At 36.7% G+C, this 26,313-nt stretch overlaps 6 protein-coding genes across 6 annotated transcripts; 3 read left to right on the forward strand and 3 right to left on the reverse strand.

Moving 5' to 3' along the window:
• The first annotated feature begins 143 nt into the window (after positions 1–143).
• On the forward strand, positions 144–6,331 carry LOC119992011 (uncharacterized protein At2g33490). The gene is made up of 11 exons (XM_038838586.1): positions 144–456; positions 1,061–1,133; positions 1,366–1,440; positions 1,667–1,728; positions 1,809–1,877; positions 2,589–2,617; positions 2,765–2,972; positions 3,075–3,308; positions 3,687–3,740; positions 4,336–5,419; positions 6,055–6,331. The coding sequence occupies exons 1-10, from the start codon at positions 328–330 to the stop codon at positions 5,365–5,367; spliced, it is 1,965 nt and encodes a 654-aa protein (XP_038694514.1). The 5' UTR covers positions 144–327; the 3' UTR covers positions 5,368–5,419; positions 6,055–6,331.
• A 103-nt stretch (positions 6,332–6,434) lies between these two features.
• On the reverse strand, positions 6,435–8,146 carry LOC119992012 (leucine-rich repeat protein 1-like). The gene is made up of 7 exons (XM_038838587.1): positions 7,983–8,146; positions 7,754–7,886; positions 7,598–7,669; positions 7,229–7,372; positions 6,828–6,899; positions 6,679–6,750; positions 6,435–6,589 (listed from the first exon to the last, which is right to left on the reverse strand). The coding sequence occupies exons 1-7, from the start codon at positions 8,065–8,067 to the stop codon at positions 6,511–6,513; spliced, it is 657 nt and encodes a 218-aa protein (XP_038694515.1). The 5' UTR covers positions 8,068–8,146; the 3' UTR covers positions 6,435–6,510.
• Positions 8,147–9,952: 1,806 nt separating this feature from the next.
• LOC119990731 (zinc finger protein CONSTANS-LIKE 15-like) lies at positions 9,953–12,789 on the reverse strand. Its single transcript, XM_038836810.1, has 4 exons — positions 11,583–12,789; positions 10,642–10,845; positions 10,267–10,526; positions 9,953–10,185 (listed from the first exon to the last, which is right to left on the reverse strand). The coding sequence occupies exons 1-4, from the start codon at positions 12,534–12,536 to the stop codon at positions 10,083–10,085; spliced, it is 1,521 nt and encodes a 506-aa protein (XP_038692738.1). The 5' UTR covers positions 12,537–12,789; the 3' UTR covers positions 9,953–10,082.
• A 2,945-nt stretch (positions 12,790–15,734) lies between these two features.
• Positions 15,735–18,200, reverse strand: LOC119991036 (GSH-induced LITAF domain protein-like). Its single transcript, XM_038837218.1, has 4 exons — positions 18,185–18,200; positions 17,597–17,786; positions 16,502–16,616; positions 15,735–16,387 (listed from the first exon to the last, which is right to left on the reverse strand). Exons 1-4 carry the CDS (start codon positions 18,198–18,200, stop codon positions 16,385–16,387), a joined length of 324 nt encoding a protein of 107 aa, XP_038693146.1. The 3' UTR covers positions 15,735–16,384.
• Positions 18,201–20,576: 2,376 nt separating this feature from the next.
• LOC119991907 lies at positions 20,577–21,738 on the forward strand. The gene is made up of 2 exons (XM_038838447.1): positions 20,577–20,942; positions 21,257–21,738. The coding sequence occupies exons 1-2, from the start codon at positions 20,682–20,684 to the stop codon at positions 21,575–21,577; spliced, it is 582 nt and encodes a 193-aa protein (XP_038694375.1). The 5' UTR covers positions 20,577–20,681; the 3' UTR covers positions 21,578–21,738.
• Positions 21,739–24,919: 3,181 nt separating this feature from the next.
• On the forward strand, positions 24,920–26,287 carry LOC119991744. The gene is made up of 2 exons (XM_038838184.1): positions 24,920–25,112; positions 25,673–26,287. The coding sequence occupies exons 1-2, from the start codon at positions 24,960–24,962 to the stop codon at positions 26,126–26,128; spliced, it is 609 nt and encodes a 202-aa protein (XP_038694112.1). The 5' UTR covers positions 24,920–24,959; the 3' UTR covers positions 26,129–26,287.
• Positions 26,288–26,313: the final 26 nt, after the last annotated feature.

The following is a 26,313-nucleotide window of genomic DNA, read 5'->3' on the forward strand; positions in this document are numbered from 1 at the left end:
CAACATTTTCATAGTCCACGATCTTCTTCTATTCTTCCATTTTTTATATTGGGGTAATACGTGTAATCATTGATAAATTATCTGTATTATCATGTATTTAATTAAAAAATTCAATTGGAGTCTGGAGTGGTCAGAGTAAATAAGTAACTACTTGACATTTATTTATTTATTATTGAAGAATTCCTTTCCCGTTTATTGGTTCTTCGTGTTCTTCTAGTTCTTTCAATCAAATTGAATTCACAGAGACGCCATAAACGAAACAGGAATTCCAGTTTTTCTCTAAAAGGAAAGTAGAGGAAGGAAAAAAAAAAGAGGGAGAGAAGAACAATGAAGACTTCTCTTAGAAAGCTACGAGGGTTTGCTCTTCACAAGCACGGTACGCTCGGAGACCCTTCCAATGACCGTACGGATATCCGCACTCTCGCTCAATTGGACGAGCTCGCTCAGGCTTCTCAGGTACGGGTATCGATTCTCATCTCTTTTTCTCTCTTTGCTTGCTGAGAATCGAAGGAAAGCGGAAAATATGGGTAATGTTGGGATTTCAAGCACTCTTTGGCTGCTAATTGTCATTGTCCCCGAATGAGGCAATTCTTCTTCTTCACAGGTCGTATCCTCAATGAATATTAGGATTTTACACAGCTGATTACATTTTTTTGTTTGTCGGAGATGATGACTATGAAAATTCTAGAAACTTGTTCATAGAAGCGGGCTTTTGACCTAATTTAGTGTTGACCCCGGCTCAAATAATGTATACGTCACCGAATTCAGGCCTGCTTTTTGTTTGTTTGTTTACGGAGAAAAATATGTGTGTTTGTTTTCCATTCATAACATCATAATCTATAAAGCTGTGAAAAGCATAGACGATCAAAATTACTCCATTGCCTCTTTAGCTAATACTGGAATTTTGAATTCAACATTACGGTATTTTCATAGCATTAGCTGAAATTGCAGCAACTTAGTTTTTCATGGGCCAACGTAAAGACAAAGCTTGTGTTTCACCGTGATGAGCAATCTTAACAATTGTTGCTTATGTTTGTGCATTTTGTATTTGCACATGCAGGACATGGGGGACATGAGAGATTGCTATGATAGCTTACTTTCTGCTGCTGCAGCAACAGCTAATAGTGCTTATGGTACTTGTTGTTCCATCCATTTTTTTAAATCCCTGTCATTTTTCAAGTTTCAACACTTCTTAACTGGGCTCGGGGTTCATATTTTCTTTGTTGTCACTCAGCAAAGATTTATTTATTTTGCATGTGTAATGTAATTATCAGACTCGCTGATTTAGTGAGCAAAATATCCGGCTGGATGATCTTTTCGTGTTCTCATTTTAAGAAACCCTAACATGCTTACATTTGTCTTCAGAATTTTCGGAGTCATTGCGGGAAATGGGTGCTTGCCTTCTGGAGAAAACTGCATTAAATGATGATGAAGAGAGCGGTAAGTGAATGAAAACTTCTATTTCCTTAATTTTGATGTGGGAATATTGTATCAACTTCCATGAGTAATTCAAGAAATTCCGCTAGCATATTCTAGAAGAATGGTTGTTGATCACTTCTTATGGGTTTATTAGGAATGTGTCACCTGCTACGTGTAAGTTTATGTGAAAAGGTGGAGTTAAAGATGCTTATTTATACACGTATATGCATAATTTTTTTCCTTGCAGGTAAAGTTTTGCTCATGCTGGGAAAAAAGCAGTTTGAACTGCAGAAACTTGTTGATACCTATGTGAGTTCTTAAAGATATTACTAGCATCCAACACAAATATATTCTCTTTTTTATATTGAATTACAATTTACATTTTTCAGCGTTCTCATATATTCCAAACAATCACGGTCCCATCAGAGTCCCTTCTCAATGAACTTCGAACAGTTGAGGTTTGTCTACATCAACTTGGCCATAGTTCTTCTTTTTAGTATACATGAACTGTTGAGTAATTGTGTGTCCACATAGATTTTGTATTGTCTGGCTTTTGTTGTTGAAATCATTGTATATCATGGATGATTAATTCCTATATTCTCCGCCTTCTCCCATTTATTTATTTATTAAATACTGTGGTAACTCTTTCCATAAAGAAGTTGCTGAGAGAATAAGAAACATTGCAGCCACTCTTTTTTTCCTTTGACATGGATTTTCATCTTGAATCAACGTCTTTTTCCTGATATTTTCACTTAGTCATTTTCTTGAGGTTAAGGCTGGATTCGTTGGAGCAATAACCCTTTTAAGATATACTTAGATTATGGATTCCTAGATTGAGATGGTCTGGAGTCTGGAGGTTTTTTCTTAGTTCGGATTAGACTTAATAATAACACTTGTGGTAGTTAGGGTTCTATGGACTTTCAGCTCTCGCATTTCTTGTTCCTTAGGCAGTTTCTCATGTCAAAAAAGTTTGGCTTCTCAAACATTATTTCCCTGTATAAAAGATGGATATCATTAGCCAATGCTCAAGTGTCATCAGCAAAATTTGACAGTGTAATTGTTACTTCCTTTAACACAAAATTATTGCATGGGTGTAATATTTGCACATCACTGGTATTACTTTTTACTGGGAGTTTATTATCAATGATTGTTCTTTTATCTTGATACAGGAGATGAAACGACAATGTGATGAGAAAAGGTTTGTACTTTTCTTTTTCAAACACGTACACACATGCACATTTAATTTCCAGCTGGACATATGTTAAAAATCTTAAATACACTCATGAATATACACATGGCTGATCTCTTGAGATACATTTCTCCCATGTTTGTACTTTATTGGCAGAGATGTATATGAGCACATGATAACAACATACAAAGAAAAGGGGAGATCAAAAGGTGGGAGGGGCGAGAGTTTTTCTGCACAGCAGCTACAAGCAGCTCATGAAGAATATGAGGAGGAGGCAACTCTCTTTGTCTTTCGTTTGAAGTCTCTTAAGCAAGGTCAATCCAGAAGTCTTCTTACACAGGCAGCAAGGCACCATGCTGCTCAGGTTTCTTTCGTCCTTGCCTATCTTCTGATTCATCTTATTACAGACATTCCAATGCTTTTCTTTGGCTAATTCTGCATATGTTTTCTTTCTGATTGGAAGCAGCTGTGCTTCTTCAAGAAAGCTCTAAAGTCTCTTGAAATTGTCGAGCCACATGTGAAATCAGTCACTGAACAGCAACATATTGATTACCACTTCAGTGGGCTTGAAGATGATGATGGTGATGATGGTGATGATGTAGAGGATGATGATGATACGCATGATGGGGAGTTGAGCTTTGACTATTCACAACATGATCATCAGCAAGATGATGTTTCTACATCTAAAAACTCAATGGAGGTGATGATCTTACGCCTTCTAGTTGTTGTGTTGAAGAAAATTTATTAAAAGGCAAACTCTTGTATAGTTGTATATGCTTATTACTATCTTTGAACGAAAACGTCCATATGCACATATAACAATTAAGGGCATGACATGAAAGAATTTGAAGTAGTAACAGTTCAATAATCTTGTGGCCTAGAGCTATAGAAGAATAGCAAAAACTTTTTGCTGTTGACCAATCAAGAATCATATTACTTAAGTTAGAATCCTCTTATGGAGCTGTTTTATGCTACTGCAGATAACAATGAAATTGTTTTTCACCTTTTGAATCTGAAGACATGACAATTTGGTGTATTTGCTTTCATTTTGATTTAACTATTAAATCAATTTATGCAGTTGGATCAGGAAGACATTACATTTCCCAGTGTTGCAAGATTAGAAACTTCGAAGGTAATGAGCATGCTCTGGTTATACATTTCTTGTTTATGGTGATCAAACCTGCTCAAAATTAGTGCACATCTATGCCAACCGAGTATGTGGAGATAAGCGTAATGGCACACATTGCCTGTTAATGGACAAATAAATACTGTTACTTGATATATTTAGATGCCTTTTTATTATATGTGCATGCCTATATTTGTTAACAGTCATTGTTTACTTGATCCAATGACAAACTGTTTGGTGTGGAAAATCAAACATATATTAATCAATGAGAATATGATCATTTAGCGGCATTTCAGACTTTGCAATTGCTAGTATTCTTCAGGAATCATCCAAAGTTATCTTGCAGGGATGGACTGGTTTATTGGATAGTTCTATGTTTTGCCAAAAAGGTCTAATTATTTTATGTGTTTTTTAAGCTAATCTAACGGAAAGAAGAAAACATTTGTATTCCTATGTGCTGACTTTGCAAAACTTGTTTCTGCTTAATGCTGCTTTAGTCTGCATAGTTGCCACTTTTCCCCGCCTATAAATTAAAAAATATTTGAACTTTTTGATGAAGCAGGGCAAGCAATTTTATGCTTTCCTTTTGTCGAATCTGCAGGACAATCTGAACAGAAGATACAGGCGTTCCTTTTCTTATAGGGGAGAATTCAGGCCAGGCAGCCTATCAGCACCACTGTTTTTTGAAAATAAGTCTGATCCATCTGAAAAGATGAAGCAAATGCGGCCATCGTCAACGCATAAATTCAACACTTATGTACTACCCACCCCAGGTAATACAGAAAGTTCATATTCTACGGGAACAGGTAATGCAGTTCGTCGTACATTACAAGCAAGTTTGAGTGGCCGATCAAACAATTTGTGGCATTCATCACCCCTGGTACCAAAGAAATACGAAGAAATGTTGGGTAATGAGAAATCTTCACAATTCACTTTGAAAAGTGCGCACTCAGTTCTCAGAGAAAGCAACAGTAATACTGCATCCAGTCAACTACCTCCACCTTTGACTGATGGGCTCATAATTTCCCAGCTTGATCCACTGGCAGCTTCCGATTCCAAAAAAGCCAAAAGACAGGCCTTTTCTGGTCCACTTATGAGTAAGCCATGGCCTAAGCCTGTGACAGTGGAGCATCCTCAGCTGTTCTCAGGGCCTCTTTTGCGCAAGCCAGTGCCTCAAAAACCATCAGTGTCTCCAAAAGTATCTCCGAGCGCTTCCCCTACTCGTATGTCATCACCCAAAATTAGTGAGCTTCATGAGCTGCCAAGGCCCCCTTCCATTCCAACTTCAAAGTCTTCAAGACCAATAGGATTGGTTGGTCATTCAGCTCCCTTGATGCCCAGAGGTCAAGTTCTTCCCCGGACAAATAAATTTGTGGCACCAAATGCAGCATCTCCACTGCCAACCCCTTCTCAGGCCATGACTCGCAGTTTCTCCATACCGTCAAGCAGTTCTATGGGGACAACAATGCAGGTGCCCAAGTCAGTTGAAGTCTTGCAGACTGCAGATATGGCTGAAGAAATTGCCTCGCCACCTCTAACACCAATCTCCTTACATGTAGACCAGATACAATCTGGTGGCTTAGAGATTGCCAATCAAACTGTTCAAAGTGGGCGTAATTCCAGAGCCTCGTAGCCTTTTATCCGTTTAATTGGTCACCTGCTGCATACACAGTTTTATTGTCAAGGTGAGCTTCAATTTTATTATGTTATTAGATTATCTTAATTTTCTCTTTTCCTGGTTTTTTTTTTCCCTCTTTGTTGTGTTGTACCCTCCAACAATCTGAAATGTGGACGGACGGGAGAATTAGATAAATATATGGACCATATGTTATTAAATGCCCGGAGTGTATAGCTAGACTGTTGGGACTTCTTTATTAACGTCTTGGAGTGCCAAAGTACCGTATTCTGATGGTGGGCTCTGTCTATAAATCATCAGAATTAGAGAGAGAGATCAAATTAGTAATTGTTTTTAGCAAGCTATCTAAGTTATGTACTTAGAATAACAAAGTTATCTGGGTATATTCATCCTTTTGTTGTAACGAGCAGCGATTTATTAACCATGCATCCCCTGCATTTGCTTGTCTCTTATAGGGCCTACAGTCATCGGGATGTAATCTCACAAATACAAATTACTAATCTGTCAATAGGATAGTCTTTGAGATGCCATGTAATCAATATTTGTCACCATTCTTTGCATGCACTTGTCCTTGTGAAGCTAAGGAGTTTGCCATGTATTCTTCTCGTCGTTGAAGTTCATTTCCATATCTGGTAACTTGCTCAGTCTCATTTTCTCATCTCTTATATTCCTCGATGTGTACAGGTGCAGGTTGATTTAGAGATAATTTTGGTTCTTGTTTTGGCAATGGAAAGCTTTGCCGGAAGGTCGTCTTTCATCAGTTCAAAGAGCTGCAAATTGTAAATAAAATCTTACCCTTCTCTCTTCTCATTATCATATTGTTATCCACGTTTTATAGATCGTTGTTGATCTCTTTGTCGTAACTTCATCAAATAATAGCTCAGGTGTTCAATCTTTCTGAGGAATTTTGTATTTTGCCCTCGGGTTTAATTGTCAAATTCCACTTCTTTAAATTTCTTCATTTACTTCATGTGAGAGAATTTCATTCATGTTCTTTTCATAAGCTAATCTGGAGTGAGGAGCATAACATATCATTAGTTCTGCAAGAAGCAGATATATGTATATATATATCTTACAGAGACATACAAATATTCCCGTCATTACAGAGAGAGAGGTACAGAATTAGAGAGAGCACTGACATCATTTACAATTCCCTCCTCCCTCATATCTCACAAAACCCATAAGCTCTGGTCCTTCAAGTCTTGGATTGTTGCTGAAACTGCATCCAAGCAAACGGTAATCAACAATTGGCAAATCAAATCCTAAGCAGACTAGATTCGAGCATGAAGGAAAGAACCAATTTGTTACCTTTCTTGTGAGAACTTGGAGAAGGTGCCCGAGGTAGGAATGGTGCCACATAAATCATTGTCTGACAAGTCACTGCAGAAACATCCAAGTATCCTCAGAAAACTGATTCCGGGGATTGTTAGTTAAGCAGCAAATAAATCATTGCTTACATGATCTTTAGGCTTCCAAGTTGGGTTAGTTCTCTTGGTATTCTTCCACTCAGTCTGTTACCATTCAATCTCCTGCATTCACCTTTTGTGAGTGTCCAAACGACCGAAAAAAAAACAACATGATCATGGGCCTGGCAACCTGCTCGATCCATTTGGCCCATTTAGTCAAGCTTGACCTTCTTGGACTTAAGTAGCAAAAAGAGATGAGCAATGCTTTTAGGTTGAGCCTTTTTTAAATGAGCAATGCTAAAGATTCTCAATCTACCCCAAATCTTACGTATTTATGGAAGACCTACTTAATATCTAACGCTCTACATGAATATCGGGCTTGGCGTTGGCTCAAATTTGACCTTGTACTCTTTCAGAAGCAAAGAAGAGTAGTTACAGAAGGTGATGCTTACAAGAATTTGAGGTTGGGAAGCTTGGAGAGTGAAGAAGGGATGCTCCCAGTGAGGTTATTGTGATATAAATCCAAGCTTACAAGGCTCTTCAGTCCTCCAAGTTCCTCTGGAATTGGACCCACCAGCTCGTTCATGTACAGTTCTCTGTGAATAAGATCCAACACCAACCCAAGTCAATTTTCTCATTAAATTGCTTCATGTGTTGTCGATTCAAGGAATTTAACACTAAAATCCATCTGAGACCACCATAGATGTGATGACACCAAGGTAGGTAGGGTAGGTGATCAATGATCATAATTGCTGAAAATTATTGCAGAACTAACATTAAAACAAATTAACTGAACAAATCAATGGAGAAAGTGAGCTTACAAATATTGAAGACGTTCTAGCTTCCCTAATTCAGGCGCTAGATTTCCAGACAGCTTTGCATTTCCTAGGTCTCTGCACACACATCATTAACATTGTAAAAATGCTTCAAAGCATACAAATTAATAAAGGAAAAGGTGAAAAATAAATGATAATTACAATCTTGTGACTCGATTATCAGTGTCACAAGTGACATGAAACCAAGTACAAGGATCCACCAAGGTTGGATCCCAGCTCTGTAGAACTTTTTGTGGGTCTTGCACGACTCTTCTCAACGAAAACAGAGCATCCCCTGTTTAACAAAAATATCTATTAAATTTCAATAAAAAGAAAATTAAGAGAAAACCCATAAAAGGAAAATCGAAGTCTTTGAGTTTTTTTTTTTTACCCTCTACGTTTGCATTTATAAGTGTTGAAGATGTAAGTAGAAGAAGAACAACAACAAAATGAAAGAGCAATCTAGAGATTTCCATCGCAAAACCTTTGAAAGTTGGTTTTGAGGGAGAAGAGACAGAGTGAGAGAGGCAGAGAAGAGAGAGAGAGAGATTCCTTTTTTTTGTATGAAGTTTAAAGCAATGGTGAGCAAGGAGCACATAGAGGAATTTATAGAGCCCATAAAAAAGGAAGTACTACAAGTGCTTTGTTTGTTAGTGTGTTTGATTTCAAATATTATAATTTCCATTAGCTTTAATAAATAATTTTTAAATGCTCAAATTACCTTTATTTTTGTTCTCTTTTATCACTCAAAATTCATAAAAATATAAATCTGTAATTGCGGATACGTCTTTGCATCCAAGGGTTGGGTACCTCTACCAGTATTCTCACCATTTCCCTTACAATTTTATTTTAGGAAAATATCTCGTCTTCTTTATTCGTTCATAACCTCTTTTGACCTAGGAGAGTGAAGTTCCCAAATGACTAGATGATCACTCACCTAAACCAAAGAGATTAATGAATTCGAGCGGGGCAGACAGAATAAATTTTCTGAAATAAATATGTGAAGAGAAAGTTGGATAGCAATGTCCCAAAACAATATTTCATAGCGAATAATACATTTGGATGGAAAGACCCATCACAATAATAATGCAACAACCTTTTTTTTATTGTTGTTTAAAGTGGGAGAAACCATGCAAATCTACCTGACTAAAGGAGAACAATTGATAGATATGGGAATCTGTCGACTTTCTCTCGTCCATTTTTATAGTTTCAATGTTCTCCATAGATAGGTTAAATTTGTATGTCCTGTTTCTTTGTGTCGTTGGTGCATTTTTGTTAATGTTCCAATCACGAATATGGACAAGACTAAAAGAACAAAGATACTCTTAAGAGAATAATATCTATTGGAAAAATACATGCATGTAGATTTGGCAGACATGATTTGTTTCAAATATATATATATATATATATATATATATGTATAAAATATCATGACTTTTAATCTTAACCTTGCATTAAGTCAACTATACAATTGCTCTTTCAAAAAATTTTTAAAAAAAAATCAAAGAACCACAAAACTTGTATAGTCCTTCTTTTTTTTGATAAGCAACTTGTATAGTCCTTGACAACCAAATTATGTCCAGTGTACTTTAGTACATTGAATAAACGACATAAAGAGATGTTGTAGTCTGAAAAAGTTATATTGAAATATGCATTTTAAATTTAAGAAATTAAATGAGAGAATGTTCGTCACAAATAATCTGTTACGATGAATATTTAACCATTGCCTTTAGAACACTATTCCTCAATAGATCTTTGATTTAAATTATAACAGAAAATGGTAAGATTACACAAAGTCTAATCGTTGGCATGTGAGACTCTTCTTTTGATGTCAACTTCCTTTGCCTTTGTTTTTGGGGGGTCCAATATTTGATTGGTTTTGACTAATCGTTTGTAGTTGAACTCTCTCAAGTCTCTGCATGTGCACAAGGAAGAGTTGGAGTTGGTTGGATTATTATTTTCTGTTTGTTTCCCATGATAATATCCGTGGATCATCATGATCATCCGAATCTTTATCCCAAAAATTTAGAATCGGGGAGTGAATGAGAAAAACTTTTGCACTACCGTTTCATCTTAAAAGGAGTGAATTGACTGAGCTTAAGCGCCAAGATTGCATCTACTCCTCCCCTTTTGCTTTCATGATGAAGAAATGAAAGAAAGTTGATACAAAAAGTTGTAAAAGCATTTGTGTTTTTCTTCTTCTTTTCCATCTTCTTCAAAGACGAAAGTTTTCTTTTCTATACGGACCATTGAGTATAAAATCACCACCACACGAACTCCTTTTCATGCCCAATCTTTGTTCATGACAACCCATTAGTGAGACCAATGAGAAATGACTCGGTTGACAATCGACTGTACGATTTTATCATGAGTTTTTAACGATGAGAGGGTAAAACCAACTGCTAAATTTTTTTAAGAAAAATTCTACATTTCGTGTGAACGCATGTAAGAATTTTTTACAACAAAAACAAAGTCCATGTCTAAGCATGGATTAACAATCAGGAGCTTCACCAGCCTTCACAAATCGACCTTTTACTCGCTTTCTAGTGTCAGCTCTTGCTTTTCTCGACTCGTACCGAATGTGATTATCATATCTATACAAATTCAAATACAAAATTCAGGAAGTATGGATATTTGATGTAACATTTACAACGGGATTGAAGAGGAAAACTCACCTTCGGTTCTTTTTCTTTTCCTTGTAACGTTGCATGGCATTGCCTCTGTTCTGTGCCAGAAGCTCTATATCAGCTTTGCTTGCGGCAGCTGCTGCTTTTATGGAATCACTTCCAAGAAGAAACGACTGTTCCGTAATCTGGATATCATTCCAGTCACCAGAGCCTTGTGATTTACCAAATGACGATGGAATTCCGATAGGTAGATTGTTGCTCTCAGAAGTCGCCGGCCCTTGGCTAGTTGTAGGATTATTCAAAATATTCTGCATTTTCAAATGAAACAAGTTGGCACTCAGGAGGCTTCTAATACTTGGATAAAGCTCTACGAGCTACACTAAAAATAATATGACATGAAAAATAACAACAGTAGAGACTCACATTGTAAGATGTCGCGTCATCATGAGCCATATGACAATTCAACTTGTACGAATTTCTGGACATCCTCACATTAATCGTGGATGTTTCTTTCATAAGTTCAACAAAGTTCTCGATCACGAATCTGTCATCACTTGTACCATATACATCTTCTGGTTGGTTATATTCTTCATGACTCCTCGATTGTCCTAAATGGAAATCCCATATCTGCAAGTTGCCAAGTTATTAGCAAGATACAGTTGCAATCAATGAAACAATTTCATATTGACAAGTGATTCAACCTACAAGTTTCCTATAAACCATAACAAGTCGATGAAGCATGATGGCATTTGTGTTGGCAACTTAATGCCAGAAAAGTGCATGGAATTCCCTTCACTCGATTACTCGAGCTTTAAGCGAAAGTCAAAATTTTGATAGAAAACAGAAGTGAAAAAACCTGGTTTATCGCCAATTTTCCCTCACTCTGTGAAAATTACTCATCAAGCAATATCAAAATAAGGGCAATGCCTATGCTAGAGAGACCAAGGAACTGCCAGCCAAAAATGGAAACTGGAAACTTTGATTTAGCTAGCACAGGGCCTGGAAATCAAATGATAAAAGCAAGAACGTCACCACAAAATAAATAAAGGGACGGGAGAATTTCCCACAAAGAAAAACCTTTCCACACACAGACAAAAACAAATGCAGTGGTTCTTTTAAGGCAATAAAACTCATATTATGTAGTGATTCGACTCCATTCGCAGATGGAGAAAGAACCAATGAGCAGCTAAAAACAGCACGATTCAACAAAGAGGTAAAATATCCACACTGCTAATGCTAAAATTTTTATTAAATCCAGCATATGTCACAACGAGATTCGAACCCAAATCACTTTCCTTAACATTTAGCAAGTTCACCGACAATGGCAGAAGAAATACATAAGCCAGAGATTTTCGATAATTTACCTGCGTGCCCTGACTACTGGGATTATTATCCCATAGCATACCCCCATCACCAAGGCGATCCCTTTCATTGAAATCTTCCAGGGATGGCAGCATTAGCAAGGAGGTAAACTCTGCTCCCTGCTGTTGCTGCCGTTGCAAGTATTCTTGAGTAACAGCAGCTGCTGCAGCCGCGACCCCATCGCTCCTATTTGCTGCACCAATAGCCTCCCCATTCCCCTGCCAGGGGATCCCATTTGTTGTCTCCGGCAGGACCGGTACCAAGTTCTCTCCTCCTCCACCGTCACCACCGTCGTCGCCTCCCCCTCCATTGCCCCCCATTACTTCCGTCTTAAACAGCTCCAACAGCTGCTTACATATCGACTGCTTGTTTTTCCCACAACTCGGATTCTGCTGGCGCTTGGTCACCGTAACGGCCTCTCCCCCATTCATTGAGCCATAAATCGCCGCGTTCTCATTTGGAACCATTGAATCAGAAAAACCTACTCCACCGCAACTAGATTTGTAAAACTCCACAGGCATGACTAAATCCTGCATCTCACGATTCCAATCATGAGAAAACCCAGACGATTGATCTATTTTTTTCCCCTCAAGATCGACTCCCCACAAAGACGCCAGGTCCATCGCCGAAGGGCATCCCGAGAAGCCTTCAATTGGAGTTCGAACATGCGATGCCGACACAGAGCAGCTACCATGCGCATCGAAATCGCACTCTTGGCAAAGAACCAGACTTTCCGTTGCACACCGGACGGAAACTGGCTCCACACCACAATTATCACAGATCTGCGAACGGATGTGCTTCCGGGATAACAAATTCGCCGAGTGCACGTGCTGGTCACAAAACAAACAAAGCTTCGCCGTGTCAGCTCTGCAATAGAGAACCGCAACCTGTTCGCTACAGAAATCGCACGGTACGCTCTCTTTGATCTCCGAATCAGGATTCTCCATTTTCAACATCCTTAACACAAAAACTCAAAGAAACTCAAAATTCCCAAACCGACCGACAGAACGAAAACCAGAGACCCTGATTTGCAGAGGGTGAACAGAACAAGGACTTAAAATAGTGAGGCGCATTCAGAGTAAGAAGAGAGAAAATAGGGCACATGAAAGCTATGGTTTTTGGTAGCAGAGAGAAACTGGGTCTGAGTCTCAGAGTGGTATTCCTGCGGAGATGGAGCCAAATTTGGGAAAAATATCTTTTTACCTTTTCTGCTCAGCTGGCATTATACCTCATGCCCCATGTGCCGCCGTCTGCATATTCCCGATGTGATCTTCACACTCTATGACTTGATGTTTGTTCAGAAATCTGGACCGTTGATCTAATTACAAAGGATTATCTTCTATCCACATCCCGCACATTATCATTTTCCTAAAAAGAATTGTTTCTTTTTTAACGGGGAAGAAGAATTCAAACCTTAATCACCACGATGATACACATCATTCTTATCATTTTAATTAATGATTCAGATATAAATAGTTTTGTTTATATGATATGGTAAGATGGTAGGATTTTAGAATTTGAATTAGGATTTTAAGAATCATGAACGATAACCACCTGCCAACGTGGATGGTCAAATTGGTTAAAAATAGTCCCTCTTTATATGTTAATCTCTATACATATATAGAACTATATTTTAAGTTCAAATGTACTTGTTAGGACATGTGTAATATTTTCCATATTTAATTTGGAAACCCTTCAACTAAACTTGCTTACTTGGGATCGTTTATTTTCATTTACTAATATAATTAATCCTAATTTAGTATTTATCATAAGAATTTTTAAAATTTCTGAAAAAGTGAGTAGGGTGATTAGATTTAATTCAGTATATATATATATATATATATATATAAAAGAACTTTTGGAGTACAATGGGGTAGTATTGGATGTCTACACTCTACAGAGCACAAAGAGTGAAAGGGGTATTATATTGATATTGATATTAAACAAATAATAATATAAAATATAAGATAGGCATAATCAAAGGTCCAATTATACGTAGACCGTACACTTGATGGGGTAAGCAGGGACACAGATCTCTTTTATCTCTCTCTAATGATGCTTTAATGGAGTCAAAGTCCACTAAATGTAGGCAAATAAATAGTAATTAATTAACCTTTTACTTCTTAATTTGTAAAATCATTACTATTTTTTGGAATAGAATATCTAAAGGAAGGCAAATTGCGGCTCTCCAGGCTATCATGCCGTCATCCATGACGTCTTTCTTTATGCAATTATTATATTTCGATAATATAAGCACATGAAGAAGCATGTCCCTGTAGTAGGATTTTGCGATAATTATTTTTTATTTTGTTGCATTCGTGCGAATATAAATTCAAAATATTCGATATTTTGATTATGATAATATGATTTTTCGTTTTGAATAAAATAAAAATATCGTTCGATTTTTAGGCAAAATAATACACATTTATGATTTATTTTTAATAAAAATTTATTGGCAATAAACACCTAATTATGCTAACAATTTTATTGATGTGCCATATTTCAATGATTAAGGTGGTTTTTTTTTTTTTTTTTTTTTTTTTTGAGAAGGTTCAATGATTAAGGTTATGATAGCCAAGAAAGTCCAAAATGAGAGCATCAAATAAATTTCTAGATAGGGCTGAAGTCTGTGTCCTTAACAGTTCTTTGAATCATTTTCATACATAATGACAATAGCACCAGAAGATAAGATTTTGGATGCATTATCTGTTTGTTTTATCAGTGGAAAATACAATAATAATCTACATATTTAATTTTCTACACTAATATAACGTAATACGGGTTTTAAGGGGCATGAATTTGAAGAGACCTCATGAGACTCATCACCGATTAAGAATAATATATGCAAGGAGATCTATAGGGTATTCACTCCACAAATCTCGACCGCAATTAAAGGCAATCAATAATTCAAAATTTATATAAAAGACGAACTCCGTTCACTTTTTCATGATTCACAATCGTTACCAACTAAAGAGACAGCTTTAAATACATAACTGTTTCACTAAGCTTGTTACCTACATAACTAACTTGAGTATCAAAGCGTCCTTCCTAATATACACCTCGAAGACCCTAAAACTTATGTTTCTTACGTAGTGAATAGTCCAAAAAATTAAGTCCAATTTTACACGTCATCACACACACTTGCCCCACTTTATTCTTTCTTTATTGATGAAGAAGCTTGGTATGATATTTTGACTATCACAAATCACCAACTTTACATGCGTTGAAATCCTCCTAGCATAACCTCATCAATTCATAAAAGGGCTTCAAAAAGGCACAAACCAACTTCGCCCATCACATAATGTCATTTGCCCATGATCGTGGAACCCATATTATATTGTCCACCCAATGAGCGTCAGACCACTTACATTGACTTGTGGCTTAGTTGTGCATGGACATGTGCTTATGGGTTGATTTTGGAATTGGAATATAGTGCCAACAAAGTGAGGAAAGGCAAAGAAGAAAGGAGAAAGGAAGTCCGACGGTACGCCTCTTCAGGGTATCCAAACGGCCTTGAAACCTCAATGTTCTGGAGAAATGTTCGACAACAAGAAGATGCTAACATAACCAAACATGATCTAAATCTCTCTTCAAATATTTTTGTTCTGAGGGTGTAACCTATTACATGTTTTTTTTTAAATGGGTGTAACATAGAGGTCACAGGTTCAATTTCTGAAAACATTCTCTTCACATATTATGTGAGAATAAGGTCTACGTACATCATGCATATTCTTAACCCCGCTCACTACGGGAGAGTTATCTACCTCATTCTTGTTCTGAAAAAAAGGGTTCAAGAAAACAAACAAAATATGAACATAACTAAACAGGATATAGTCTTCTAGATCTGACACGTACAAAGATATATTACATCACATATACATACACACAAAGTGGCATGGGCAAGCAGTTCCCAAATAACCCTCTACGAATGACAGAAAGTCAGCTTACTGACCAATAGCGGAGAGAAACGTGAGTCTCCAACTATATTTTTAGGACTTCCAAAAGCCATATATCATCTTCACAAAGACCAAACAGGGAACATGGGCGGCTTAAGTTGGGCCACGCTGCCATGAAAGTCTCACGAATATATTCAACGACAAAGAACCGAGAGAATGGGAACCATGCTAATCAAATGATGCTTAAAGGATCAAATCTAATCCCAAACTATCATTGGCTATAAATAGAACGGCTGAAGGCAGAGCATTGCATCTCAGCATCTACATATTAAAAATAAGACATTTTTTAAATTGGGTTCTTTGTAAGGAAGAGAGGTCCTACGTGAGGATAAGGAGTCTTGTTTTGTAGCCAAGGATGACTTGCCTGCAGCCTCGCTGGGGATCTAAGAAAAAAGAGAGATGGTTTACATAGCTCTTGTCTAGATATAAGGCATAAAACAGGTCCTTAAGTGGATTACAGGCAGTCTCCTTGGCTATCGAGACAGGCTCTTATTACTCATGCTGGACCTACTCTTCTACATGGGTTGATCTGAAGGATTGCTCCATCATACCCAGGTATGCTTTTATGAAGATGCCAAGAAAGGTACATTTTTCAAACGCTAAAGCCATAAAACTCATGCACATAGGCTGCTTAAAGGTGTAGGGATTTCAACCTGCTCTTGACCTGTGTGTTCAATAGCAAGACCTGAGTTCAATTTACATTGTAAACAAGTTTACATCTCCATGTATAGGTAACTGTAACTAGGAAGTAGGAATTACCAATAAGTAGTACAGCACAATGCAGATAGTAGACTTATCATATCATGCAGGTAATGCAAAGCGGTCCTGCGTCCAGTGTGGAGGATCCATTACTGCACAAGGATTTGATTACTCGAAGTCAGCAAGCTACTTGAAACAACCCAAAACTATATTATGAAAAAACTAGTGATCAGGGCAAAGCAAGACAGAGTGACAGGGCAGCATACCTGTTCTTTGCAGCTTGGACAATAGTGATATTTGTGCCACAAGCAGTCCATTGAAGGGCACATGAAGCAAATTCCAAGCATCATTGGGATCATGCATCCAACCACAGCTGCCAAACTTGGCTTTGATCAGCATTGCAAAAAATGAAGTGTCATAAGTTGTATTAGAATGGTGTGTTCAGTGATATTCAAAAGTGTTGGCGTTATTTTAAATTAAAAGAGATTAAATCTTTAATGATTTAGTAACCAATAGTTTATTTATTACTTTATTTAAATTTACCTATTAAAACCTATTGTAATTCAATGGGAAACATTAAATCCATTAATATCATTAATTGCTACGTAGCCTATATAAACTCTTCTACCCCGAGTTTCAAAAACACACGACTCACAAACGCTCTCTTCGCTCTTAAAAGTAGTTTCTCTACTATTCTTTGGGCAGAAAAATGGTGTTTCTTGTTGGGGCTTCGAGCTAACCAACTGAATATAGGTCTGAGTTAGTTATACGACCGAGTCGGGCTGTTATATCCCAGAGGGATCGAGCCAAGAGAATTCTGGTGCATCGGTTCTAACAAAAAAAAAAGGAACTGTAGACGGCTCGAATCTCCTTGAAGAGAGCAAGATACCCGTGCCTCAGTCCACTACAATCGATTTTCCATTTCAGTATTTTTTATTATTTTATTATTACTTTTTGTACTACTGCACCAACAAAAAGCAATTGCTGATAGGACTTAACTGAGAACTAGAGCTCCCCCTCCCTTCCCCCAACATTGAAATTGAAGAAAGAAAAATGGTATAAGCTACATATACACGTTCCTTGATTATCCAAACCAATCAAAAACCTTATCAGTTTTCTTTCGATAACAGATTTGCAGGGCTTAAGAGTTAAAAGAATATTCGAATGCCATAAACAATCCACAAAATTCAATTCATACTGAAGTTCTCGACGTAAAGTGAACGTAATTCAAATAACTGCGCATTAAACCCTAAAATTGTGAAAAACTTCACCGGAAGAAATCCGTTGAGGAACGAACAGATAAAATCAGACGATCAAAAGTAGCCGTATCACATGTAGAGGGAAACGTGATATCAATTTACCTGACGGTTGTAACTCCGTTGATACCACAGAAAACGCAGTTAATAGGGGCAGGGGTGTCCCGATAAATCGTCTGCTGGATCGGTATTCCCTTCGGATCACCAAACACGGCGATCCGAGGGACTGATCCTCTCTGACGTATACTAGCGGACTCCGAGCACCGGTTCGTCCTTTTTGGACATTTCACAAGCTCTCACGCTTATGATCCTTAATGGGCTTGCTCTTCACGCTGGCCCTTCTAGATGCCTGGACTGTAATGGGCCTCTACACGTCGACACATCATTGGGCTAGGCCCTGAGTGCTCTTATAATCATTTTAATTTTAAAACTGCGTTTGGGTTTTTGTCTCCAAAGGGTATAAGTCCCTCCCATTCATAATAAAATTACACTTAATGTAGCGAGTCTAAGAAATTACAAACCAAAGCCAAGAAAAGTAGGTATTAAGACTCAAGAACAAAAAAAAAAATGACAACACCAGGACGACTAATACTGTCCTGGAATGAAACCGGACAGACTAAACAACAAACATAACACACATGGACATAATTTAGATCATTGACTTCTCATTCATTAAAAAAGATCGATCGTCACCAGATTTAAGAGTCATATCTCGTTGAAACTCACCAAGAGAATCGGTTATGAAGAATCCATGATATATGGATAAGAAGATTCATATTTCAACTCCATAAGATATCACATTTGGGCTTTTTATTATGAATGATGAATACAAAGACATTCCAAATTAATAAAACAAATAAAAGTGTAAAATAAAAAAGGAAGTGATGAGGCACGCCAAGGCCACCAAGGTATGTTCCCCGCAAACCCGTCTCGCGAAATGTGCAGAGAGAATGAGTGGGGAAAAGGAATTTCTCAGTCGAACATGCCTAGCTAGATACATTACTCCCCCACCAACCAATTTTTCATTATTTAAAAAAAAAATGGTGCAAACATTTAAAAATAATAGACATTATTATGAAGAAATAGACAGCCAGAGAGTCAGAAGAAGGAATATTAGTTGGAGGAAGAGAGAAGAAGGTGTCAGAAGTTGCAGGAATAGATTCCACTTCAGGAAAAGTCCGACTGATAATGGTAAGATCTTTTGGGTAAATCCAAGTATTTTACAAAAAATAACCAGGCCCAGCTCCGCCCACCCGCGGTGGCTCATCCAATACACGCGGTGCTTGCTCGTCCTCTTCTGCCTTGTCCGCTACTTCTCTTTAATTCTTTTGTTAAGGTGTGTGGACCAACTTGGCACCTTATATCTAGGATCACTTATCCATCAATCAATGATTTGTAGTTTAACACTCTCCCACACTTACAGGCTTATACGAGACTCAATAACTGGATTAGACGGGTTAGGGTTCATCATCATGTGATACCCTTCATTTTATTAGTGGTCCATATCTGAAAAGCTCACAGATAACTCAAACGTCATCGGGTGGAGGTACTAAAAATTGAGCAATTTGGCTCCAATACCATCTTATAATTTGGACTTTCACCCACACACAACAGTTTATCCTATCAGAATCCATTGGAATTGGACTTTCACGGTTCACGGATTTGTCATGGCCTTGAATAATCCGACAAACTATTACACATTATTTATTCGGGTTTTGATTTTGCTTTTATTGTTTCACACATTATTTTTTAAGTAGTTTTTTTTTCAACGAGCAACTCATCTACAATACAGTAATATTGGACCTCACCTTATATGATAAATTCTGAGCACATGAGCCTCTCACCCAAACGGACAAAATAATCACTATTTTTGATGCATGAGAGTAGCTCCAAATAAATTTGTTAATCCTTACAATTTACCAACCTAGATTATTTAAGTACTTAGGTTTATTAATTTCAACTTTTGGTAACTTAACTTGGTTGGTTGAATGGTTGGCCACCGAAAGAGAAATATATTCTTTTTTATCGTTTAGAAAAAGGTTGATATAATTGCTTATCCCATTGACTTGAAGGTTGTCCCTCAAAAACAAAATTAGGGTTTTTTTTATTTATTTAATGAAAGTCAAAACCTATTAGATGGGGATAGCTGACCACCATCTCTTTATGATAATAATTAGTATATGCATTACGACATTAATTAATTAGCTGGGCTTTCAATCATTTTTCTTAAATTCAACTCAGCACTTAATTAACTTCAATTATTATTGATGTGTGTTAGCTAATTAAACTAAACATGCTAGTTTCTTCCATCAATTAGTATTAACATAAATCATATATATATATATATATATTTATTTATTTATTTATATATATACATGGAGAACACACAACATGCACCAACTCTCTCTCCGGAGAGTTGCTGATATAAAATGTTGTATCCTGCGTTAATAAATTCACGAATAGTTCCCTGTTTCTTTTGTTTTAGGCAAACATTTTAGCAAATTACGGATTGTGCTTCATAGTTGTAGCCCTCGTAATATATGTGAAGACTCACGTCGGATTGATATAATCCAACTGAGTAGTATAGAAGGAAAGACTCAGCTCTTCTAACATAATTAACACGTTTATTAGACCTAATTACTTCATAGACGGTTCAGGAGAATAAATCTATGCATGTCTTTGGATCAAATCCGACAATATCAATTATAAAAATCTATAATCCTGCCTGGATAAATGTTTTTTTTTTTTTTCTCTTCATTGCATTTAAATACTGAATTATCAAGCATAATCATATTATTAAGCTCAAAAATCAAGAAACTGTCGAAGAAACTCCCGGCATTCTTGTCGGCAACCGTGTTTTACCGGATCTCACTTTTATTTTTCTTAAATTTCTCAAAATATAATTTCTTTGAAGTCGCGCGCGCGCGTGGTAGAAACAATAAAGTGAGACGAAATAAAGTTAATAAAATGCAGATTGTGCCTACCGTCCTGGGACCCACCTAGAGTTTGTTGATTTATTCCACGCTCGATCGGACGTCGCGTGTTTTGTAGTCCCTCATCTCCTCTTTAATCTCCCAGGCAATTTGTTTGTTAATATTTCTCATTTCTCCCTTTCAAACTCTGACTATATATATTCTATCTCTCTCCCTCTATCTCTGTTTATGGTTTGATTTTGATTTTTGACGAGTAAATGACAGCTCCAAACATGGCAGCCATCACTGAATCCCTGGAGAGATCGCTTCAGAACTGTTCAATCAATAATACTCATCGGAGCGGCGTCGTTATATCAGGGGGGGAGAGTGGCAGATCCTCTTCTTCTTCTTCATCTTCTTCAAACTCGCCTCCGTCTGGCGCACCAGAAAGTAATCGCCCACAAAGCTCTGAAACCACATTGGAGCTCAACTCCAACCTCTCTCTCCCTTACCATTGGGAACAATGCCTTGATTTAAAGGTATGCTTTTTCTTCTTTTTCTTTTGGTTTTTTTTTTGGGAATTAAATCATTAATTAGCTTCAATAAATGCGAGCGAGACCCAGTTCAGATCTTGCTCCTTCTGTATGGGATGTTCTTTTGATTTTCTTCTTTCAATGTCTTATTTGTGCAATTAATGCCTCAATAAACCCTAAAAAAGGGAATGACTTTGTTCATCTAATCCATTTCTGTTTGTTTCCCAAGAAAAACAGAAGGAAAATCTTGATGGGTTTTGATCGATCTTGAAGGGAAAATAATAAAACATGTCATTATTTTTGTTGTTGATTGGCTGCAGACAGGGGATGTATACTACGTAAACTGGAGAAATGGAATGAAAGCAAAAGAGGATCCGAGAACAAACAAGATTATGACAGAATACAACAATGGAGATTTTTACTCGGAGTATGAAGAAGAAACTTCATATGACACTGAAGAATCATCATCTGAATCATCTCCTTCTCCTTCATCATCAAGATCAAGATCAAGAGAAAAATATGGAGGTGATCATGTGCTTGTTGTGGCTGGTTGCAAGAGCTGTCTCATGTATTTCATGGTTCCTAAACAGGTTGCAGATTGCCCTAAATGTAATGGTCAACTACTCCACTTTGATCGATAAGAAACTAGCTCCCCGTGAACACATCCCCAAGACTTTCTTCTTTTTTCTTTTTTCATTTCCTCGGAAAATTTGCTTTGTGCTTCTAAAAGATTTTTCTACGTGTGCAACGTTGAAAATGTGAGACAGATTTTTATAAGTGTGCGATGATTTGCTCCTCCTCATTTGTTTTTCTTTCTCTATTTATATATTTAATTCATGGGTTTATTTTCCGATTCCATTGAAGTCGACGACTCTTTGGTATAGCTTATTACTTACCGTGTATATGGTAGAGTATATTCTATTGATTTATGTTAGAATATATATCGTAAAATAAATTGATTATGTGTTTGGTGAAACTGAATCTATACATGGAGTATTTGTCAATTTACCAATAATAACATTAAGATGAGTAAAAAATATAAATGAAAAGTATTTATAGTCATTGATAATTAAGAAAAGTATATAAGAAATTTTACATAATATTGTTTAGTTGTTTACATATAATTGACAAAATATTAATTTGTGAAAACATAAAGTTCATTGGCAATTATGTCAAGCACACGACACATATAACTCTCATCATTCAAATCAACTTCGCCTGATCTCCACATGAACTTTCTACAACAGAAAGACTCGGATCATCATTGATGTTTATGAATTCTGTATTATTTTTGAATCTTAACCGAATAAAATTATGAAATTTTAATATGAACTGAGTTTAATTAAAAATACATGAAATTTTTAACATGTCTCTTTTTGTTTCTCAATGATCTATTAATCTTTACAACATATTTGGCTTTGAAAATGTAGCATGGAATTATGAAAATTTTGAGGGTTCATAGACACCATTTTAGCACACGAATATTTAGATTTAGATAATAATTAATGTTTATTTTTATTTTTGTTTCTTTTTTTTTAAACAGTCAAAATTAGAGTTGGAGATGCTGAAATATTTCAAAATTCAAATAGTAATATGGAAAATGAATAAAATATTAAATGTATAAGCCGTTATTGATATCATACAGCTTGCATATGATGAATTCGTATATATATGATGAGTTTGGGAAGTTTTAAGTTGAGTCGTTGGTTGAACAACAACTACATTGCATGTAAGGGTTCACCCATCTATTAGGACATGGGTTCAAATTATAACCTCTCCCCAAACGTCTCTTTCAAAAATAAAAGAAGACTAGTTGAGCACGTATGTAATTTTTGCAATTTAATAATTCGTCGTGCAAATGTGTGTTTCTTCTTTTTGGTCAACTGCTCCACGTGTGCTTCACCAATAATTATTTACTACAATTGTGTTTACTAATCACTACCACTTGTTAATTGTTATTGTTACAAGAGAAGATGTGGTCTACACTACCACTACCGGTGATAGTGTTGTAGGGGTGCAATGAGAAATTACATGTGTAATTACTTAAAAAAACGTCTCTCCATATATTATGTGAGGTAAAATATCTGTATATTCTATATGTCTTCAAACGATATTTCAGGAGTATTCTTAGTTGTGGCAGGGGATCAAGAACAGAGAAGATGTATGCAGATCTTATCTTTACATAATATGTGAAGATACTATCTTCATGAATTGAATCGGTAATCTCTAAATTGCACACTTACAATTTTACTGTTGGGCGATACGTTTGGTTGTAATTTATTTTCACCTTATCCTCAAATAAGGCATAGTATATGTATATATATCGAATAGGCTCGCAATTCTATCAGTATGAACATGGTTCAAGTTAAATTGGCAGCTTTGCCAGAAGATGCAATAGAGATCACACATATTGCTTTTACTGATCATCAAAATCTTCTTTTTCCTTTGTAAATAGTCAAACACATGGACTCTTCTTTTTTTTTCTTCTATACATAATGAGTTAATACTTCTGGCATTGCAAAGCATGCTTGATTTGGAATCAGAGAATAAATTGCTTTTTCTACGTTCAAAATGATGGATGGGGGGTCCCAAAAATCCCCATGATGCATATCTCCACAACCATCTTCAGCACATAAATTCTTTATATAATAATGGACTTTGATATGGTGAAGAAGAATACACATATATATACATATATATACATATATAATTAATTTGTAATAAAAGAGACCTATCTTGTATCTTATGCAAGTGATGAGAAATAACGCTATCACTAGGGTAGTAAATAGCGCAGGGTGACATTCACTCACGTCCGATTGAGCAAAAGTTTATCGCTCAAATTGCGATAATGAAAATACTCACAGAACTTGAACTCGTGACTGCGTACATGTACACTAAGAGTTATTGTGGTTAAGTTTGCCTCAACCAACGACCCCTTGTATCTCCTTTTCTTGTGTACTGCCTCAAGACTCGAGAGAGATGCTTTGGTTGAAGAAAATAATAAGGAGATGGTCCATGCAGGCCTGTATTCACAGAGAAAGGAATCTATGCAGTGAGGAATATAATGTGATAGAGAAAACAAGGTTAGAGAGAGAGAAGAGAGAGAGAACTAAACTAAACTAAATTCTCTCTTGGTTTGCTTTGGTAGCTACTCTCTCTGTGGTGTCTGGTGATCATCAGGTTGATAGGTGTATGGATCAATCGATTAGTGAAGGACAAAAAGGGCAGAGACAGTCACAGACCATTATATATATTCTTCAAATTTTTATGATACACAGAAGGGTTTCCTGCTGGTAGCTAGGGAATCTATATATATGTTTGTCCTATTCATTACCCATATCTCTTCATCATGTCCCTTTCTAATTGACTGGAATCTATACATACACCTTTGATGAATATAATTAACAATATATGTAAGTTTAAAATTTGTCAAATTATTAAGAGTAACTCTAACCCAAGTGCTAACATGGAGTGCTATACACTCCAACTACTATGTATGTATGTATGTATGTATAAGCAAGATTCTTGATCTTATTTGATGTGTTAAAATTATGCAAAGGTTGGAGGGCTCTAATCATGAACTCCAAGCACACATTAAACTCTACAGAATCCAAGACAATCCCATCAAAAATTGTATATATATAGCAGAAACCACATGTTTTGAGGGCCCAAAAAAAATGAAACCTGAAAAGGCCACCAAAGTATGAATTAGCAGCTTTTGATATGACATGACTGATTTAACAACTTGACAAGGTCGTTTTGGTAAATCAAAGGAGAAAGCCCAGCCCAGGAAATAGTTGGGCTTGTATTGAAGAAAAGTGGGCTGATGTAAGTTTGGGCCGGTATATGAGAATTTTAGAGAATTTCCTATCAAAGCTCGTATACGGTGGAATTATGGAAGAATGGGCCACGGCAGTAGCAGATGCCACGTGTCATTCAAAAAGGATATGATAACAAATAAGAAATCGGCAATAGAAAGGTTTGACTTCGTCCGTGCGTTCTTTCCTCACGACACTCAAAGCTATGCCTTCCAATCAAAAGCTGGAGCTTATCAACCAAACAATCCAGAAGCTTATAGAAGAAGATGAGAGAGCCAAAGTTCCCGTCGGCCTGGTCGTCGACGACGACGATGATGTTGTTGATGATCAATTTCTCGTCTCCAAATTGCTTTCTCAGGTACTAGAAAGCATATGCGCTCCCCAGGGATTCTGTCTGCTTTTCTTTTCTTTTTTGTGTTCTCTGGATTTATAAATCTCAAATACTTGTCAAATTGAATACATCTTAACCAGATGTTTGATTGAAGATTTGTCTATAAGAAGAATCGTTCAAAAGATTGCTCTGTTTGCGAATCATATGTGTTTGTTTACAATAAGAATTAATCTCGAATCAATCTCTTGAGCGATGATTTTATATACTTGGTTCAATTGCCCTATTTCTCTTGAATGGGGAAATGATAGGGATTGTTAAAGAAGCAATTATTGACGCAGTCGGAAAGTACGATTAAGACTAAAATAGGGTCAGCTAATGGCATAACGACTAGTCTTGAGTATTACGTTGAAACGAGTCTCTCAACCAAAGTCCATGCAATTATGAGATCTTATAACTTTTCGACCATGTGTTTGTAATTAACTTGAAACACTAGGCCTTCATCAATTATAGAGTGCATTTATCTGTCAATTATTCTTATATGACAATCAGTGAAGACACTCATGAAACATTTATTATTCTATCAACAGATGGAATTGGTGAGAGAGGAAGGAGATGTGAATGCATCTGAAGCATCAACTGAACCGGAGGTGACCGAGACTTCTGGTGAGGAAGAAGGTGCTACTGGTAGCAAAGAAATCAGTACAGAGGAGATAGTCAAGGAGCTTAGAACAGTGAGGAGGCAGAATACTATCACTCATATTCTTCTCTCTGTCTTGATTGCTCTTACTGTTACCTGGCAAGTCTCTGAGGTCTCCCTCATTTTGAAGATAAAAAATGGGTTGAGCCACCCATTCAGATCTTTTGGAGGCGTGTTGGCTGGGATACTACAACCCTCTGCTCTTACAAATGCCGTGGATGCAGAAAAACAGCCGACCTCGAAGCATAATAACCATGATGAAGGTTCTTCCTTTTCTCCTCTGAAAATGCCTGAGCTACCCCATATGGATCTTCCTGGTTTGGGGTTCGAAGGTGACAGAAATTAAAACATCAACATAGTCCTTGGCAATTTGTATGCAATGGTTCAATTGTATCTCTTCCCCCAGCACTTCTATTCCCAATATCAAGAATTTCTTTTACAGCGATGTAAACAATCGTATTCTACACCAACTGTTTAATTTATCAATTCAATTGATTTCACCCCATCTGCATCTCCCAAGCATTTAGAAAT

Source organism: Tripterygium wilfordii, chromosome 22 (assembly GCF_013401445.1).
Source record: "Tripterygium wilfordii isolate XIE 37 chromosome 22, ASM1340144v1, whole genome shotgun sequence".
Taxonomy (NCBI): domain Eukaryota; kingdom Viridiplantae; phylum Streptophyta; class Magnoliopsida; order Celastrales; family Celastraceae; genus Tripterygium; species Tripterygium wilfordii.

Excerpts from the sequence above, each read along its gene's own strand:
- LOC119991036 (XM_038837218.1), bottom strand. Across the intron at positions 16,617-17,596 it reads AACGGAGTTACAACCGTCAG|TTTGGCAGCTGTGGTTGGAT; the intron begins GTAAATTGATAT and ends ATCAAAGCCAAG.
- LOC119990731 (XM_038836810.1), bottom strand. The coding sequence starts at position 12,536 with ATGTTGAAAATGGAGAATCCTGATTCGGAGATCAAAGAGAGCGTACCG. Across the intron at positions 10,527-10,641 it reads ATGACGCGACATCTTACAAT|AATATTTTGAATAATCCTAC; the intron begins GTGAGTCTCTAC and ends TTGAAAATGCAG. Across the intron at positions 10,186-10,266 it reads GAAAAGAAAAAGAACCGAAG|ATATGATAATCACATTCGGT; the intron begins GTGAGTTTTCCT and ends GAATTTGTATAG.
- LOC119991907 (XM_038838447.1), top strand. The coding sequence starts at position 20,682 with ATGACAGCTCCAAACATGGCAGCCATCACTGAATCCCTGGAGAGATCG. Across the intron at positions 20,943-21,256 it reads AACAATGCCTTGATTTAAAG|ACAGGGGATGTATACTACGT; the intron begins GTATGCTTTTTC and ends GATTGGCTGCAG.
- LOC119992011 (XM_038838586.1), top strand. The coding sequence starts at position 328 with ATGAAGACTTCTCTTAGAAAGCTACGAGGGTTTGCTCTTCACAAGCAC. Across the intron at positions 457-1,060 it reads AGCTCGCTCAGGCTTCTCAG|GACATGGGGGACATGAGAGA; the intron begins GTACGGGTATCG and ends TTGCACATGCAG. Across the intron at positions 1,134-1,365 it reads AACAGCTAATAGTGCTTATG|AATTTTCGGAGTCATTGCGG; the intron begins GTACTTGTTGTT and ends ATTTGTCTTCAG.
- LOC119992012 (XM_038838587.1), bottom strand. The coding sequence starts at position 8,067 with ATGGAAATCTCTAGATTGCTCTTTCATTTTGTTGTTGTTCTTCTTCTA. Across the intron at positions 7,887-7,982 it reads TATAAATGCAAACGTAGAGG|GGGATGCTCTGTTTTCGTTG; the intron begins GTAAAAAAAAAA and ends TTTGTTAAACAG. Across the intron at positions 7,670-7,753 it reads GATAATCGAGTCACAAGATT|AGACCTAGGAAATGCAAAGC; the intron begins GTAATTATCATT and ends ATGTGTGTGCAG.
- LOC119991744 (XM_038838184.1), top strand. The coding sequence starts at position 24,960 with ATGCCTTCCAATCAAAAGCTGGAGCTTATCAACCAAACAATCCAGAAG. Across the intron at positions 25,113-25,672 it reads TCTCCAAATTGCTTTCTCAG|ATGGAATTGGTGAGAGAGGA; the intron begins GTACTAGAAAGC and ends TTCTATCAACAG.